We start from the raw sequence: 19,133 nt of genomic DNA, 5'->3' as shown, positions 1-19,133 counted from the left end.
AGTCTGTTTGGATTATTGTAACAGCTCAGGCCTCTCACACGCGCTCACCACTCACCGCCCCCTACAGTCACACACACACAACCACACACACACGCGCGTGCACACACACCAGAGTCAAAGAGAGATGAAGCGGATTAGTTGACAGAGAAGCAACGCTTGTTTTCAGTCCGGAGAGGAGAGAGGAGAGCAGAGCAGCCATGGAGTGGAAGTAAGTGGAGTGTTTGGGTTCTGCGGATGGAGGGTGTTCGTCTGGGATGGGGGGAGGGGGGGGGGGACAGGTGGGGGACAAAGGTTGGAGGGAGAGGGTTCGTCTATTAACCAGCGGCTGGTTGAGTGCACGTCGTTAGGCTCTTTGCCGTGTCAGTGTTTGTGGCTCCCGCCACTGGCAGCCTATTATTAGAAGACGGCTGCACGATTTTACCTGGAAGGCTTTTAAAACTAATACTAGAAATACAGGTTCCAGGTGAGGAGGAACATGCCCTTCAGTGATCACTTGAATATATATGTACAGTCAAACAGCCTTTGGTTGAGGAGTTTTTTTTCTGAGTGTATATAAAGTGCATGCTGCAGGATTATATCAGCTCGGCGCTTATTTCCTTTTCCTGTTTGTCTCCCCCAGAGGCCTCAGTTTAAGGCCTGGCAGGTGCATTTTTAGGAGGAATTCAATATCTATGGATTGTTTTCATAAGCTTTCCAGACCACATTACAACCTCAGCTGGCCACTTTATCTGGTACACCTTGGTAGTACCAAGTTGGACCCTCCTCTATCATCTAAACTGTCTACATGAGATGCAACAGGTTGCCATGTTTACGCGGTGCCATCCTCCCAAAAGGCTCGATCGAGATGTGGTGACTGTGGAGGCTGTTTCTGAGTGCAATAAACTTGTTGTCATGTTCAAGAAAACCAGTTTGTTGTGACACGGTGCAGTGTCCTACTGCCACTAGCCAACATGAGATGCTCCAGTGTGACAAAGCGATGGACGTGGTCAGCAAAAAACACAGAGGGAGGTCACGGTGTGTATACAGGTGCTGAGCTGGTACCAAGGCTGTGTGACCTGTAGCCGTAGCACACGCGCAGTCTTGTCTTCTGCATCCATCTGCTCCAAAGTTCAGTGTGTTGTGTGCTCAGACGTGGTACCTTGATGGTCGTGGTTAAGAGGTCTTGCGCTACTACTGATACTGTTTCTTGACTGGAAACCGTCAGTAACTGTCTGGTGTCTCGGCCGTCAGCGATGGGTTTCCTCTGAATAATGTCAGCAGTTCTGTAATGAAACAAATCTTCCTCACAGAACAAGAGGGTTCAGTCTCTGAAGGAAATGCTCTTGTATTCAAACTCATTTTTCATTAAGATACTCATAACACTCGAGTTACACACATTGTTGCCTTGACTTTGACATCATTGTGTTGCGTTTAGTTCCAGACAGGACGACTACAACCACTTTTTTCCAGGTGTATTTCGTTTTGAGCCGCAGCTCTCATTTCACTCCAGTTGACAGATGTGCCACGCTGACGGATTTCCGAGTGCAGAAGTACATGTGTAGGCCACCATTTGAGGTCTGCACCAACGAACGCAGCAAAAAACGGCGTCTTATCTGCTGTCTCCAGGATGCTTGTTTGGACAGATATACAATCCGGTGACGCACGCGTGCTGTCTCACTCAGTCTGGCTGCTGCCATTTTCTGTCTAGATTTGACGAGATGGCGCTTAAAGAGGGGAGGAGGGGAATTCACTATTTGACAGGGGATGTTGCACAACCCTTCCAGGAAGTCTGAAATGTTATTGTTTTGGATTGATGAAAAATAATGGTCCTCTGAAAATCCCCAAAATAAAACCATTCCTTTCCCGACCTGGCTTCATTGCTGTACGGCTGGATGAGAGGTTGATTAAATGGAGGGATGTTGGCTCTGTCGCTCTAATCTCTAATCATCCCAACCACAGTCGATGCTGTAGATTAGCATGAGAGTGTTCTCATAATTAAGGGGCGGGGCCAATGCTGACCTCTCGTGTTTCCCTGAAACCGTGAGCTGGAGAGCTAACGTTGTCGTACTGCCGAATCCTAACTTCATTTTTTAAGTGACTTGTGTCGTTTCCCAGTATTTTGTTGTGAAACCGCGACGGCACTGAACTAAACTGGTGGGATTACAAAATTATGATGGGTGCTCGTCGGACCATCTGGCTTCGGACACTGAGAGGATTTAAAGTGCAATGAATTCCTCACTCAGCTCACACAATAACATCACAACATCCCATGATGCTCCACTCTCCTTAGCGTGAGTGCTGGGCAAAGTGTTTATTTTGGCTGCAGATGATTATGGTGTGTTTTTTGGGTTGTTTTTTTTTGTCTAATGACAGCAACTTCACAATAACACAAATATTAGTCCTGTTGTGCCCCCAGACTGAATGAGTGGTAAATAGATCCAAGTGTGATGTGAAGTTTCCTATTTGTGTGAGGCCACAGCAGTAATAAGCCAAGCATTTGGAATCAAGTTTTTTTCCCTTTATGAGGCAGAAAAGGAAAAACACCAGTAGGCAAAAACCTCGACAAACTAAACACTTTTTTGGAACTTCCACACGGAACGAAACTTGGTTGCCCTGATACAGTTTTAGAAGGCGGATGGGAGAGGTCATTGACATACCCACACCCTTTGTGACATCACAAAGTGATATTTTCACAAGAAAAGTGTGTTTCTACACACATTTTCTGAAAAGTGGAATAAGCATAAGACTTAAAAGTTGAACTTTTCTCAAATTTGAAACGTTTACTGACAAAGAAACTGTCTGACTTTAGTTAGTTATTCATGTTGTACATGTTGTAAGACAGGATGTCTTTGCAAGCTAATAGCAGCAATCAGCTGACTGCTATTGTGGCATGCAGCTATTTACCTCTGTTGTCAACTAACAATGGAATGAGTCAGACATCAGTAAAAAAAAAAAAATCTAGAGCGTTTAGCAGTGATGAGGTGGAGTGCAGCGAAACAGCTGATCTCTCTTACTGCTGCCAAAGAGAAAACACCCGCTGACGCACCTATTCACTCGCCCTGTTTACAGTGTTTTGAATAAAGCAGCATCATTATTGTGTGTGTGTGTGTGTGTGTGTGTGTGTGTGTGTGTGTGTGTTTGTGTGTGTGGTGACGCGCCATGTTGCGTGTTTTGGAAAAGAGCTGAGGTCAGTGTTCTGGCCACAGTACACCAGAGTAAGGCGCCGTGTCGGGCCTAAAATACACATCACCACTTTGAACATGGTTTTCCCTTCGTACTGGTGAGTGGAAACAAGCTGCTGTGAAATTATAGTGTGCCTCTGATTCTCCTTATGAAGCTGCCCCGCCTTCTCTCCAGTTGGGGTTTGTTTTTGTCAGAGATAGGATCAAAGGAGAGCGGATGATTTGCGAAGTCAGCTGGTACTGTTGTCTGTGTGTCTACGTGAGGCATCTCGATGCTTCAGGTGTGATGTTGCTGGGTGTGAGGACTGTAAACAGGTTTGGTGACATGTTGACTTCGCCGTGTGTGTGTCTGTCTATTAGTTCATTGCTCCGAGCCAGTGATTAATGTTGCCTTTAAACAGGCTTCGCTGATATAATGATTCAGCAGAGCTCTCTAAAAGACACAGAGAAAAACACAGGAGGTACAAGAGAGGTTAGTTTGAAAGCAAGAGGCGACTGCTTGAATCTACTCTGAAAACCCACAAATGAAGACCAGGATGAAGCCACAACTGAGTCGCTGCTACTAAAAAGACTCAAAGGGATTTGAAGGCAGGAAGTGGAAATTTGCATGCTTTAACATGACTGTAAAGCCGGCCGGGCCAGTCATCAACACACACACACACACACACACACACACACACACACACACACACACACACACACACACACACACACGCACACGCACACACCTACTGCAGATGACACGCTGTTACTAGTTCTGCAGACAGTGTTTTTCCTGCATTGTAATATGTGAAAACTTTGCCTTTAGCATAGGAGGAATTTAAAAAGCACTGAAAGTTAAAAGCTAAGATGGACAGATCAGTGGGGAGGTGACATGTGGCTCATTTCACCTCTTGTACCAATTATGAAGCTCTGAGCGTGTTCAACTAGCATTGACAAATCTGCTAAAGTTACAGCTACAGATTGCACTATGAATTCTTTTTTTTCCTACTATGTAAACAAAAATACAGGGACTATTCCATTCAGGCTCCTTACAATGGCAGGAACCATATACAGCTCATCAGCAAACTCTAAATGTAGATTTTGGGAGCATGCTGAACATACATGCAGTGTTGGAATTGTTACTTCAGCAGCTTCATGTGTGAACCCTGAGAGAGGAGCTCTCCTTCACCTAGGTTTTGAGGCTGCAGGTTTCACTGAAGGCCATGATGGACTACTGTTTAGCACGTGCTAAGATTGCAAAAGGCACTTTAAACAAACCTCAAACAGATTGTGAGTGTTTTAGCCACTAGGCTGTGCTGTGGTGTAACGGTTTGTGTCTAACCTTCACAGAGTCGAGCATCAAACGGGTCCCATGAGAAAGTCAAAAAGTGTACCGGTCCGTGCTTGGCAGTCTCGCTGCTGCTCCAAGTGGACACAGCACCTAACCCCCCCCCCCCCCCTTCACCAGAGTCGCCTCGGTCTCTGTGTGTTTCTGAATGAGCTCACTGACTTTGGCCGGGGCTCAGATGACATCACTGGAACAGCCTCGGAGCTGCCAGCCGTGTAGAAATGTGCGGCTCATCCCCGGCCAGATTGACTCGGGCTGCTGAAAACACGCAGTTCCTTAAAGCTAGAAAAGGAAACAGAGCCGAGAAATCAGAGAGAGGTGTGTCTGAGCGGCCAGGTCCTGGCAGTGGAAGAAAGAGCAAGTCAAACCCCTTCGTTAATTTCAGCCACATTCGCTCTGTGATAACATTCTCACTTGGTTAAATCCAGCTTCACACTCTGCATTTCTGATTTTATGGCAACTTTTTAAGCTTTTTACTTTTGTCGTCATCCGTTATTATGGCTGCCTTTGATATTTTGCCTCTGATTCTCTGCTGTCGGATTATTCTCTCCCTCCTCGCTGTGCGCACGGTGAGTCAGCAGCTTGCGCGCACACACACACACACACACACACACACACACACACACACACACACACACACACACACAGCTATCTGCTGTGGAAGGGACCCCTCGCCGCTGTCCCAGTTTTTTCCTTCCTCCTTTTTTAACATCCTTCGGCTGACTCACTGCACCGCAGTGAGCCAGCGTTTACCTCGCGCGCGCGCACACACAGGAGCAGGAAGAGGATGAAGAGGAGGATGGATGAGTGACAGGGGGATGATTGAGTGACGAGGAGGATGGAAAGAGGCAGGAGACGATGTGAAAACTGAAACAAAATCTGCCTTAAATGCACCGTTGTGTTGCTGTGTGTGTGAGCACCTGGACAGACGTGGAGGAGCTCTCTTGCTCACACACACACATACACAAAAACATGCGCGCGCTCTCCCACCCTGCCGGGCTCCCATGCATCGCTGACATGACTTCTTGAGAGGCATCAGTGGCTCTCGCCTGCCTGCTGGAGTAGATGAAGCCTGTTGATCGAAGCACCGATGCAGCGCCGTAAGTCTCACGCTCACTCGTGGCCACGAATCTCGCGGGGGGTGGGGGCAACTCTGCATGACACGCCGACGCAAAGGTCAAGTTGCTCTGAGTGATAATAAAATGCCTCCATGATTCTTTTTTGTTTTTCCTTATTTTATTTGCACCATCAGCTGCCCACAGTGTGACGGCTCCCTCCAGAGGGAATTATTCTGCTTAGCTGGCGCAGATCTGATTATGTAAGAGCAGAGTGGTTTGGGTTTTTCTTTTCTTTTTGTGTGTGTGTGTGTGTGGCTGCTGCTGCTGCTGCGACGTTGTGTACCGCCAGTTCGGGGCTGCCTCTGCCTTCTGCAGCACATTTCGGAAGTTACAGCATTTTCATCTTCCTTTCCTTTTATTTTTGATGCCCTGTTTCTTTGCCTATTTTGGCCCCTGGGGGAGCCGGTAAGTCTGCTGCACCACACGCACACAGAGAACTGGGGTGTGCGAGCACGTCAGAGCTGCCCTGCTGTGCTGATGTTTTTGTTGCTTGAATCTGACAGGCAAAGAATTTCTTGTGTTTTCCTGAGCGCACGTGATGACCTTTAGGTTTGTTGTAGCTCCTGGGGCTTGTAAAAAAAACGTCAGACCACCCGCAGGATGTAGTGAATATCAGCTAAGACTGGTAGAGGAAGCTATTAACATGCCGTGAGCAGTTGTTGTCTAGTTGTTTTGTCCAGTGGATGAGGAGAGAACCACAGCGTGGGCTGCGAGGATGTGTTTTCAGTGAATGGGAAGAGAGGAGGAGCCATGTGGCAGATGAGGAGCAGCTAGAGGAGCAGGAGGAAGACGTGCAGTGTGTCTGCTCCCTCAGGGTCCCTCCCCGACTGACAGCAGAGGTGGCCTGTTTCTGGATGTGGAGGGACGGCGAACGCACTGACACACTTTCCGCGTCTATGTTGGCCGCCATGTGGCATGTCGGGCAATAAAGGGCAGCCTGCAGGGAAATAAAACCAGGGGATGGAAGGAAGGGAGGGCAGTTTGCAAAGAATCAGAGTAAACACGGCGACAGGAGGGAAGTGTTTATATTTTCGGCCATTGAGTGCTGAACGCACGGTTCCCGGCTTCCACTTTAACCTGAAATATTTATGAGCGAAAGTGCTTTTTACAGCAAACAGAGAGGGAGCGTGGTAGAGTCAAGCCGTGCTCTTATTGGCTGGCTTGTGAAGGGTGGGAGCTCCAAAGCCCATGGGGGAGGTGGTTGCAAAATTCATGTCACGGCTGATTTTCTTGGACTTATTCTCAAACCTTGTAGGACAGATTCACCTCTGTGGGCCTTTGATAGCTGAGGAAGCGCCACCAGATATTGTGTGATGCCCCAAGTCGGGTCAGAATATGAAATTACTCAAGTACAGCTTCAACATCACTGCATTCTGTGATAACTGGAAATTGAGGTTTGAAAAAAACCAAATGTGGCAATGACTTTCTGTCACCTAAAGCCAATGACTATGGGACAAAAAAATGAACACATAACGCTGCTGAAGCAACTTCAAGGTCATATATTTTGTTCAGTAATGCCCCCAAATGTTAATATTAGATCTCAGGTTATAAGATCCCAGATAAGAAAAATGTACTTTAACAAGACAATGTTTTCTAATATGTTGTCTGTGGTGAATGTTTTTGTTGTTCTGCTTGTCCAAATAGGCTGTAATGAAATATTCTAAAAGTCAACCGCGGGTTTATAAAAAAGGATTCCTGCTGAAATTGTCTTTTTGTTGACGGTTGTAAACAGAGGGCTAAATATGCAGTTGTGAAGTTGTTTTGGTTTTTTGTATTTGACAAAAATGCTAAACTGGATAAAGGAACTAATACAGGAACTTTAAATGACAGTGATTTGAGGCTCAACTATGTTTGTCTTACCTGATGGTCGCCGCTTCCACTGCCTTTTTTATGTTGAAGCCACACATGAACTCTTTTCTCACACTCCCTCCCTCTGAACTCTTCTCCTGGCTGCAGCCTCTCAGCTGTTGATCGTCATCAGGTGGTTTGGTTTGTTTACCTCATCAAAAGGACTCCAAAAAAAGAACAGTCGTTTCTGACTCGAGATGTGAACCTCAACTGCTTCTCATCTGGTTTTCCTTCAGGCTGTGATTAATGTCTCTGTTTGTCCTTGTTGCGTTTCCCCCCCTCGGCAGGGAGAGACGCCCCCCCCCCAAGCGTCATCTTTACAGCCAGCACACTTCCTCTCACCTCTGCGGGCCTTCTGCAGAGCGTTTGATCACATGATGTGTTTGTGTCTCCCTGCAGGGTGCTGGGTAAGAGGAAGAGGGACTCCTATGTCAGAGCTTTAGGATGGCCAGTGAAGGCGCCACTCTTCCCAGTCCTGTCGTCCGCCAGATTGACAAGCAGTTCCTGATCTGCAGCATATGTCTGGACCGCTACGACAACCCTAAAGTCCTTCCCTGCCTGCACACTTTCTGTGAGAGGTGAGTTCAGCTGTGGGACGTCATCAGGGTTGCTACTGGAGGGTGTCTGATAACAGGCCATGCCAGTGTTTGGATGCATAACCGGATACAAGATAATGTTGTGATGGAAAAGGATGGTTCCACAGTCGCTGGAGCTGCATGCTGGTGGTTGTGGTGTGTGGAACTTTAAACTGCCTCTTTTATTTTTACAACCTGAAGACATGCCATGAGTTGAGTCTGAGGTGTAGTCGTAGTTTGGTGTCGCGCTGTCTTTGCTCCAGACTTGTAAGGGGACAAGTACTTCTTCACATTTGTTTTTTATCAGCTCACATTTGGTTTGAAGTTTGTTTTTTCTGCCAAAGAAATAATTTACTCCCATGTTTATTTGATGATCATTTATATTAGTGAAATCTAGTTAGAGTAGAACACTGAATCAATGAAACCTTTACATTAGTGAAGGTGCTATTGATTGACCTGGAGTTGTGTGTTCGTGTGTTCTTGTAAATATGGCTTTGTATAAAGTGCAGTATGTTTTTTTTAATCAACTTCATGGTAACATTTCTTGGAAGTGAGGAAATTTTAATCAGTTCTCTCTGTTCCTCACAAAGTTATTGTTAAGTTGTTGTTTTTTTTAGTGGAAACTTTAGTTAAGGTCCTGATACCTCTCCCTGGTGATCACTCGACCTGCTTCCTTTCCTCTCTTGTTTCTTACTGGTATTGCCACTTATTTCTTTCATCATCAATCAAACTATCTCGCATTATGCGGTACAGGAGCCTCCACAGAGCTCGATTTCTTTCATTTAAGCTTCTAATTAGACCTCTAAGAGTTTCAGTTGCTGCTGGGACTTAGTAGAAGTAGTTGCCCTAATGTGTTCAGGGAAGATAGATAGATGGATGGATGGATGGATAGATAGATGGATAGATAGATAGACTCACACCACCTACGCTGTCTCCAGACATACACCCCTCTCTGCTCTCCTCCTCCTCCAGGTGTCTGCAGAACTACATCCCGGCCCACAGCCTCACGTTGTCGTGCCCAGTGTGCCGCCAGACCTCCATCCTGCCGGAGAAGGGTGTGGCGGCCTTGCAGAACAACTTCTTCATCACCAACCTGATGGACGTGCTGCAGCGAGCGCCGGACAGCTGCAGCCAGGAGGCCGCTGCTCTCAACAACATCACCACGGTGGCCGCGGGCCAGCTGCTGTCCTGCCCCAACCATGGGGGAAACGTAAGGGCCACACACATACTCACAATAGAACACTCATTATTTGCAGTTCTTCTGAGTAAGTTACTTTTTAAATTAATTTCAGTCTGTTTTAAAAGTTTTTTTTTCAGGGCAAGACAAGAAATGTTACTTGTTTATCTATGCAAAGGGGTTTAATTTTTTTTTAAAAAAGGGTTTAAATATACGATTTGGAGTAATATATAGTATTTTAAGGATGTTATGCCTGTGACATTGTTTTGTATTAATGATAATCACAAAAAGCAAAAGTCTGTTGTTAGCATAGTGGCAAAGTAAAGCTGAAGCTGGGTGTTGTTTTGAACAGATTGACTTGGCGGCAGAGTTGCTTGGCTTCCTTATATGGAGCATTTAAACCTGTACACAGCGTCATGATTAATACCATGTTTTCCTTCATATTTCTCTGATCCCTTGCCAAGGTCATGGAGTACTACTGTCCACCCTGTGAGACAGCCATGTGTCAGGAGTGCACGAGCGGAGAACATGGAGAACACCCGACTGTGCCTCTTAAAGATGTGGTGGAGCAGCACAAGGCCTCGCTGCAGGACCAGCTGGACGCTGTGAAGAAGAGGTACAGCAGCAACACTAACGGCACCGAACAAGACACTGTGTTTTTGCTCCCAACTGCTAAAGGAAAAAACCCTCTACGAACTCACTCCTCCCTGTTTTCTGCTTCCCTCTGCTCTCTCCGTGGCTCGCAGGTTGCCAGAGATCGACTCAGCCCTGCAGACGCTGTCAGAGATCCTGCAGCAGCTGACCAATCAAAAGAGTGCGATCGAGGGCGACATACACACGACTTTCGATGAGCTGCAGAAGACCCTGAACGTGCGCAAAAGCGTTTTGCTAATGGAGCTGGAGGTCAACTACGGCCTCAAGCAGAAGGTGAAGTCCCTCACACTGTCCTGATTAGACGGTTAAATTCTTTACCCTTTCCACCAAAAAATGTTCCCGTGTGGACAGGACCTGACACACACAAAGAAGGGCTTCTCTGCCACCCTCAGATGCCTGGTCTTTATGGTCTTTGGAGTTGTGTATCTGATAGTTGAAAAAAAAAAAATGAAATATGAAGTGTTCTGAGTCTTTCTTGGGATTCTACAGCCAACACGTTTCCTTTACCTGTGACTAATGGAGGAAATGACTGGTGCGAGCTGCCCCTGCAAACCACAGAAGAAGAAAGCCTGAGTGCAAGCCTAGTTCCTGCTGCAGAGATTAGCGTGGATGCTTAGTTGGAACAGTTTTCACCTGGAGTGAAGCTGTAGCTAACTGGCTAAACTAGCAGTCAACAGTCTGATTAGTCGGCTTGCAGTGCGATAGACTGGTAATTTCGCCTTCTGAGTTTCACTTTTAAAGGACCTCTCCTTTCAAGATGCACGTTTCTACTTTACTAAACATTTTCTACAGGCTCTTTATCTGATGGAACCCTGCGAAGAAACATTTCATATGACACGCCACTACTGTAACAGTTAAAGGTTAATATTTTTGGACATTGGGACAAAAGGGAATAGTGCAAAAAGAGGCAATTAACATCAAAACACTGGCCTAATTACTGGCTATTTTTGGACACGCAGGCTCCAGCCACCCATCGGGCGTTTTTTGCTGATCTGAGTGCCCGGGGCTCAGCTGGTCTGACAGGCGATTAACAGGCAGGAAGAGACTCTGGAAGGGGCAGCGGGGAAGTGGGCTGGTGCACCAGTCTGGTCCTGACCACCAATCAGCCTGCACGCTCAGGAACTCCGTCACATGGCTGAGTTAATGATGAACGGCTCGGCGGCCGAAGGGAGCGTTGAGATCTGTGACTTTGTTCAATGTGTCGCTGCTGCTGGACGAAGCCAGCAGACCGTGTGTGTGAGCTGGGGTTAATTTGGGCGTGTCGTGTGCGCTGAGGCAACAGAGGGCGGCTTTTGTCTCCCTGCCGGGGAAACGCTACGGTCCCATAGCCGTCCCTCCCGGGGATGAGCCTCGCCTTCCAGCAGTTGAGGAGTTTGTCCGAGGAGAAAGGAAGCAGCGGAGGGTCGAACGTTTGGCTCCAGGCCTGAGCTCCATGGCTGAGTGAATGGCCTCCTCGGCAGCTTGTGAGGAAGATGAGTGTGACGGTCAGATGGTGGTGAGTCTGTTTCCTTGTTTTCCAGCAGCAGCAGCAGCAGCAGCAGCAGCAGCAGTAATTAGTACAACAAGAAATCTTTATGTGCTTGTTTGTGAACGTTTAGCTCACATGATGACACCTCTTACCAAACACTTACTGCAGGAATGCACAGCTAATGCAGTACACATGGTGATTTACCCTCCACCTTGCTGCTGCATTAGCTCCCGGAGTTGATTGGACACCACTGGGGAAAACTGGCTGAAGCTGCATGTTGTTGAGCAAGACGCACCAGTTCAGACTAGCCACAGCAGCGTTGGTTGTCCGGCCTGACATCTGTGTGAACTCTGTGGTGTGACTCACCAGCACTGATGTCACTGTCAAGCTGAAAACAATGTTTGATTTGTTGTCAACGTTTCATATGACCAATTGTTTAAAATGTTAGAATTACATATTTTGTCCCTTCAGGTTCAACAGATGGAAAATAAGTTTTGCTTTGTTGGAAAATTATTGTATTACATAGACGGCAATTAACTTCAAATACACAAGTTGACTATGAAATAGAGAGTGAATATGCTGCTGGACTTTATTGAAATGTCAGAAATCTACATGTGACCAACATACTTCTAACTACTGCTACATACTACTGCCTCTTTGTTCATAAAGTAAGCTGATTGGTTATGGAATCGGCAAACATTTTAAAACATATTTTAACACTGCTATTGATGATTCAGTGTTGTTCATTGCTGGCCTTGAGCTCAGCTGGTTGGGTTGTATGTGTTTGGAAAACTGAGAGGATTCACAAAATATATTCTAGAAGTTGGGAAACAAAATGAAATAGTTTATTATTCTTAGATCTGTAGTCTTAGGGGTTCATAGCCTTTCTTTGGTACTGTAGTCTATGAATCCACAGAGTAACCTTTGCTGCTCCCGTGTGTCCATGTGCAGGTGCTCCAGGCCCAGCTGGACACCCTGCTGCAGGGCCAGGAGGGCATCAACAGCACCTGCAACTTCACGGAGCAGGCGCTGAGCCACGGCACGGAGGCCGAGGTGCTGCTGGTGAAGAAGCAGATGAGCGAGCGGCTGGTGGAGCTCGCCAGCCAGGATCTGCCCCTGCAGCCCAGCGAGAACAACCAGTTGGACTTCCTGGTGGAGACGGACGGCCTGAAGAAGTCTATCCACAACCTGGGGACCATCCTGACCACCAACGCCGTGGCCTCGGAGACGGTGGCCACCGGCGAGGGGCTGCGGCACTGCGTTGTGGGCGTGCCCATAGCCGTCACCATCACCACCAAAGACAAAGACGGGGAGCTGTGCAAGATGGGCAACGCGGTCATCACCGCCGAGATCTCCTCAACCGACGGCAGCAAAGGGGAGGGGGAGATTATGGACAATAAGAACGGAACTTACGAGTACCTCTTCACGGCTCCCAAAGAGGGGACTCTCAATTTGTCGCTGCGTCTGTACGACCAGCACATCAAAGGGAGCCCCTTTAAGATCAAGGCCACCAAGTCCATAGACGTGACGGCCACCTCGGACGGCATGAAGAAGAGGCTGAAGTCTCCGGGCAGTGCCCACGTCAAACAGAAGGCCATCAAGAGGCCAGCCAGTATGTACAGCATCGGGAGGAGGAAGGAGAACCCCATCGAGGATGACCTCATCTTCAGGATCGGTGAGGCAGAGGACACTCTGTATATAACCATCAGACTTAATGGACAAAATGAATGTGAAAGGGAAATTAGGATCGTTCAAACCCATTCTTTCTGTCATTCCTTAAAGATTTAAGCATTAATAGTCCCATATTCTGAAGTCCAGTGAAACAACCTTGGATGATTAACCATCCAAACATTCTCACAAAGCTCCAAAAACAGAATATCTATCTCCATGTTTACAGCGTCTTGCCAAAGAGTTTTAGTTTCTGGCAAAAAACTTAATTGGGCCTTCCACATGTTTGGAAGGTAGACCAGAGTTTTCAGAGGGGTGGAACAGACTTCCTGTCACTGACCTAGGAGAAGTGTTGTATCTAGTCCTGTGTATTCAGCTCCGTCTTTCTGAAAAGTGGAGCATAAAAAAGTGAATTGTGATTTTTGTGGGGGGGTTTTTTGTAATGTGATTTTACATAATATGGGGCTCTCGAAACATACAAACAAAAATGCTGTTGCTTTCTGTCTTATTATCCATAGAGTTCAAAGGTGTCACAGTCATTTCAGTTTCACAGATTTGGTCCTTAACAAGTTATTTGTACTGAAGCTTTCTGAGTGTCACAAAAAGTGAAACAAGAAGTCAGTCAGTCAGCCTCTGTCTGTTAAATGTTTAATCCAGTCGTGCTCTTTGCATGTAGAAACATATTTCTTCTCTTGCAGGAACAAAGGGAAGAAACAAAGGGGAGTTCACCAACCTGCAGGGAGTCGCTGCCTCGTCTCAGGGCAAGGTGCTCATAGCAGACAGCAACAACCAGTGTGTGCAGGTAAAGTGATTTTTTTTTTTTCGTGGTGTTCGGGAAAACTACTGTTCTCTTAAACTGCAGGGGATTTTCAGCTGTTGCTGCTCAACATTTAGAGACTTGTTATCAGCCACATGTATGTCACAGTGGCTGTGCAGACACATTTATGCAATATTACAGTCATAGCTCTTGGGATATCTTTTTCCCCCTGCTGTGTTGACATCAGCACCATCTAGAGGACTGAAAGTTAATTATTAATTCTATGCGTTTAAAAACTGATTAAATAATATTCAGACTCTGGCCCTCTTTAAATCCATGCTGTTTCCCCACACAAACTTTTCTAACTCACTTTCTACATATTTTTGTGTTATGCGCTACAGATTTTCACCAACGATGGTCTGTTCAAAAGCCGGTTCGGTGTGCGGGGCAGGACACCTGGTCAGCTGCAGCGGCCCACGGGTGTGGCCGTCCACCCCAACGGTGACATCATCATCGCCGACTATGACAACAAATGGGTCAGCATCTTTTCCAGTGAGGGGAAATTTAAGGTAGGTTGCGCTGCAGTCTGATTCTAGATGATGTCTGTGGATGCCGAATTACAACATTCTCCAGTGAACACATACTTGTTTCCCTATGTTTATTCGTCCCGCTCCCGTCTCTGTTTATGTCCCATGGTGCACTGTGTTCAGTAATCTAGATGTAATCTCTGCAGACAGTCGGAAGGCACTTTGTGTGGGCTGCACTTCCGTCTATACGTACACGAGACGTTATGTAACATCCCTTCCTGTCGACCTTTTCCAGAACAAGATCGGCTCGGGGAAGCTGATGGGTCCTAAAGGCGTCTCGGTGGACAGAAACGGCCACGTCATCGTGGTGGACAACAAATCCTGCTGCGTTTTCATCTTCCAGCTCAACGGCAAGCTGGTCACCAAGTTCGGTAACCGAGGCAACGGTGACCGTCAGTTTGCAGGTATGCTCAGTGTGCTGTCCCCCTGCAGTCACTGTGCAGCTCTGTCACCTGCAAGTGAAATGAGGATTAGAGAACTAGAAGCTGTTAACGTGAAGCCGTTAAGATATTTTCACCGAGGTGAAGTCGATAGAATCAACAATTCTGACTAAAATTCTGATTTAAAAGGTCCATTTGTTTGACGTTTGATATATCTAGATGAGAGCTCTCTGATCTGGCCAACCTCACACTCACACTGCAAGAGCCCGCCTCTCTTCTCACTGTTTGGCTTGTCAGCTGGAGGCCACTGCAGGAACTCGGTGCTGCAGTACGGCAGACACTGCTTGACCTGAGCTGCTGCATCCCACTAGAGGACCTGAAACAGCAGCACCACTCCGAGAAACTGCTCAGTAACAGAGCTGCACTGCAACCTCTTATCTCAAAATCCAATGGTTGTGCTCACATTAGACAACATTCTTGAGTATTTTGGGATACCAGGGTGGTGATGCAGCCTTTTTAATGCTTAGATAGTTGAACTAATTTTACTAAATGTCCTTTTAATTTGAAGGACCCGTGAAGTTAAACAAAAAGCAGATTTCATTGTCATCCAAAGTATTCATTCATTCATTAGTGGATGTAATAATTATTTTGTGCTGTTTTTTTGTATTGCATCGTTGGGGTGTGGATTCAGCACACAGTAAATACAAATAATCATGAATCTAGTACTGCTTCTGAATCTCTAATATCTCTGAACACTGCAGAACTGCCAGAGAAATAATGGCTCAAGAGGCCAAGTCTTGGTCCGGTTCTTTTAATTGTTTGGCAGGGTTATTGTTTGTTGGCGCACGTAGTAACTTTCATACAGTAGGTGGTCATATGATGTGATTAATTCCACTCACAATTCTGGTTCATGTAGAAATTGAGCTGAACTTTCCTCAAACATCATATTCTGGTATCATCCTCGCATGATTTCACTAATCTTTACATGCCATAATGGCTTGCATTTTTTTCCCGTTTGACTTTGATGAACAACTCACACCTTGACTTGACCCCAACCTCCTGTCCTGGTTTTTCAAGGTCCCCACTTTGCTGCCGTCAACAGCAACAATGAAATCATTGTGACAGACTTCCACAACCACTCAGTCAAGGTGAGCGCTGAGCGGTTAGAAGCACAGCTGAAGAATGCATAATAATGGTGAAAAGTGATAAAGCTAATAGTGATAAGGTGTCTCATGCCTGTTGCATCCTTGTTGCCTAGGTGTTCAACACAGAGGGGGAATTCCTGCTGAAATTCGGCTCCAACGGTGAAGGCAACGGTCAGTTCAACGCGCCCACAGGTGTGGCCGTGGATGTCAATGGTAACATCATCGTGGCAGACTGGGGCAACAGCAGAATACAGGTGAGCACAGGAAGTCTAACCTCAGATGGTCACATGACATCAACACTCATCGCATTCACATACACGGCAAATATGTCAGCCACACCAAAAGTAAATGTAGATACATCGACAAACAGTATCATATTTTAGAAATGTATAGATGAAAATAACATGTAAATGTGGCATCATTGAAATAATTTACAACCATAAAATGTGTGTGTGCTGCTACCCAGGAAACTCTTTAATAACTTTGAAATGAAGGTATTTATGTGGTTACTATTAACTCTTTATAATAGAGCGCTTTATTATAGTAAATAATAAATTAGATCTTTAAATGATAATAATTTGTAAAGAAAAAAATTGAGAAATAATTCTTATATTTGTTTCATTGTTATAACAAGTGCAAATGATTCCAAACAAAACTTGTCCCCTGGTTGAAGCTAGGAATATTATTGGTGATACCGCTTGCTTTAGTCAACCATGAACAGGATGCTGACTTAACGTGTGTCTGTGTCAGGTGTTTGATGGCAACGGCTCGTTCCTGTCCTACATCAACACGTCAGCTGACCCGCTGTACGGACCGCAGGGATTGGCTCTTACCTCTGACGGACACGTTGTGGTCGCAGATTCCGGGAACCACTGCTTTAAAATCTACCGCTACCTGCAGTAGCGGCTCCTCCCCCTCGGCACACAAACTGCGCACCCTGAGGGATCACGCACTCTCACGTGCACCCCTGGGTGCAGAACAGCCCTGGCAGATTTTGCACTCGTCCACCCCTCCCGTCTCTCCGCGGATCGTCCCGTCATCGTGCCATCTGTTTGACTCACCTCCACAAGTCTGTCTGCTGCATCACTTCCGAAAGATGAACCAAAAGTGAAGCTATGAGTTGTGGTTTCTGTGAAGTGTGCTTTGTCCTTGCAGCGATATCCTGATGAATTGCTTCATAGGAGTCTCTCATCCTTTTCACATTCCACTTCAACACCAGAGTTTGTCTGTGGTGCAAAAATATTTTGCTCCTAAGTATTGTTGAATTTGAAGGCCTGGCTGTTTTAATGTTGGTTGCTCAGTTTTGGAGATGTGGAATGTAAAGAAAGATGTCTGCCTTCTGTGGAAACAAAGTACTTTTCAAGGGTTCTCTCCCAAACCACACAAAGCTGCATTGCTCATTAGATGGAAATGTGCATCATTTTTAACAGATCAGAGGCTCATTTTTCAGCAGATGGTAAAATGTGAGCATTAATAGTTTCCTCCTTAGTTTAGCTGTTGGCGAGTTTCTCACTATGAGCAACCCAATTTTGTCTTCACAGTAAAGCAGAATGAAAAACATGAAAGCCTTCACAACAATAAACAGTATATGAACCATCATAAATGTCCAGGAATGGATTTCTAAAAATCCACATCATTGTTAAGTTCTCAAAATTCGGTTTTGTTCCATTTATTTTTGTTCCAGCCTTTTTTCATCACCTTGTTTTATGAAGAAACATTGGCACTTGAGCTTCACTATCTGAAGGCAGCATACATTGAAAAAAAATCAGATGGATAAATTACATAATATTTGCAAAGTAGAATCATATTTTTGATTTGAGAGAAACTGTTTTTTAAAATATTGCTATCACAGAAAAAACAACATACGATTGAACATATGTTCAACATTTATTTTGTCACGATGCAGAGGATAAAATGGACAGTAAATCTGTTGCTGCATAATACTGGTTAGAAATTGGGGCTATCCAACCATCCAGTAACCAGTACCATTCTCTTCTGAAGAAAATAAAAACAGGAAATCAATTTGGACTGGGCCCTGCGATGAACTGGCGACTTGTCCAGGGTGTACCCTGCCTTCGCCCTAAGACAGCTGGGATAGGCTCCAGCAGATCCCCGTGACCCTGAATAGGAGTAAGCGGGTATAGAAGATGAATGAATGAATGAATTTGGACTGAACTGCAGCTTCAGGATGGATGCTCTCAAGAATCCTCACACTTTCCGTGTTCATTGTAATAGAAAAGTCTCACCGGTGGTAGAACCAGGTATTTTAGAGCATGATAAAGACTCTGCATGCTTTTAACTACACTTTCATAACATCTGTGCACTATATAGAATTCCATTCTAAACACTTCTATTGTCTGTTCGTCTCAATTGGTTTTTTAGGATAAACAGTGAACTTCTGAGTTTAAGTCAGTGTGAGTGTTTCAAGAACTTCTGATCTGCTGTGATTATGTTGAAAAGGTCACCCACCTAAAAACACATTCAGCAATAGTTAAAGAAAATGAATAAATAGTTGGTTTCAGTGGTTGTCACTGTAAATCTTTGTGTACATCAGTCTGCAGTTGCAGAGCTGCAGTACTTTGATCACCCTCACTCCTTAACATAAGCTTTTATTTATTTAAACAAAATATAGAAATAACAAGTGGCATTGTAGTTGTACAATTAGTTAATCCAACTGAATTGATGCACTTTGTAGCTTAAGTTTAAGGTGTTAACAAATCAATGTCCGTGTCTTTTTTCTTCTTCCTGGATTTGAACTTCCATTTTTCTACACAATACCATTAACTTATTTGTTTTCCATGTCTTCTTATATTTGTTATGCCAAAATGGAAATAAAGTGCCCATGAGAAAGAATATTGCATTCTGTTTGCAATTTATTTCATGAACAAGAACATAATATGTATATATATTTCAGATATATCTTCAGATCTCTATTTGCGTAATGGTAACCAACAGCGGCTAAAGTTTAAACAATACATAGTTTAAAACAGTAGGGGGCAATAGAAAACCACCTAATGGAGAAAGCGTTGCCTTGCCAGAAGTAACGTTACCTTCTCTTCCAGTCGGAAATAATTCATGAACTCGAGACCAAACTCACCACAATCGTTATTTTTCAAGGTACTTCAGGCTCATTGACGTCATATTCAAAATAACTACAATACGCTTCAAGTTATGTTATTTATTTTTTTTCATTTAGAATATAAAAGTAAAATTTGTTTAATTGAGCGACATACGCTTTGATTTTACACCTGAAACTGTATTTTAT

The 19,133-nt window shown here is 45.2% G+C and overlaps 1 protein-coding gene across 4 annotated transcripts; it reads left to right on the top strand.

Moving 5' to 3' along the window:
- Positions 1-18,721, top strand: trim2a (tripartite motif containing 2a). Of its 4 annotated transcripts, XM_076033808.1 has the most exons (13): positions 3,971-5,591; positions 5,744-5,809; positions 7,857-8,035; positions 9,005-9,242; positions 9,674-9,825; positions 9,956-10,136; positions 12,283-13,006; positions 13,698-13,801; positions 14,158-14,325; positions 14,579-14,747; positions 15,801-15,871; positions 15,982-16,122; positions 16,619-18,721. In XM_076033808.1, exons 3-13 carry the CDS (start codon positions 7,902-7,904, stop codon positions 16,769-16,771), a joined length of 2,235 nt encoding a protein of 744 aa, XP_075889923.1. In that variant the 5' UTR covers positions 3,971-5,591; positions 5,744-5,809; positions 7,857-7,901; the 3' UTR covers positions 16,772-18,721. The 4 variants fall into 4 exon arrangements, 3 of the variants coding, with proteins under 3 accessions (XP_075889931.1, XP_075889939.1, XP_075889923.1); XM_076033816.1 differs by lacking the exons at positions 3,971-5,591; positions 5,744-5,809 and adding an exon at positions 1-208; XR_012927693.1 differs by lacking the exon at positions 15,801-15,871 and having other exon boundaries at positions 3,967-5,591; positions 16,619-16,757.
- The last annotated feature ends 412 nt before the right edge of the window (positions 18,722-19,133 follow it).

This window comes from Nelusetta ayraudi, unplaced genomic scaffold, assembly GCF_046127955.1.
Source record: "Nelusetta ayraudi isolate G7.1 ecotype Tasmania unplaced genomic scaffold, CSIRO-AGI_Nayr_v1 ptg000004l, whole genome shotgun sequence".
Classification (NCBI taxonomy): domain Eukaryota; kingdom Metazoa; phylum Chordata; class Actinopteri; order Tetraodontiformes; family Monacanthidae; genus Nelusetta; species Nelusetta ayraudi.
The sequence above is the reverse complement of the archived record's forward strand: the minus strand, read 5'-3'. Positions and strand labels throughout refer to the sequence as shown.

Coding starts and splice junctions, on each gene's coding strand:
- trim2a (XM_076033816.1), top strand. CDS start 7,902: ATGGCCAGTGAAGGCGCCACTCTTCCCAGTCCTGTCGTCCGCCAGATT. Junction 9,243..9,673: donor GCCCCAACCATGGGGGAAAC/GTAAGGGCCACA, acceptor TCCCTTGCCAAG/GTCATGGAGTACTACTGTCC. Junction 9,826..9,955: donor CTGGACGCTGTGAAGAAGAG/GTACAGCAGCAA, acceptor CGTGGCTCGCAG/GTTGCCAGAGATCGACTCAG.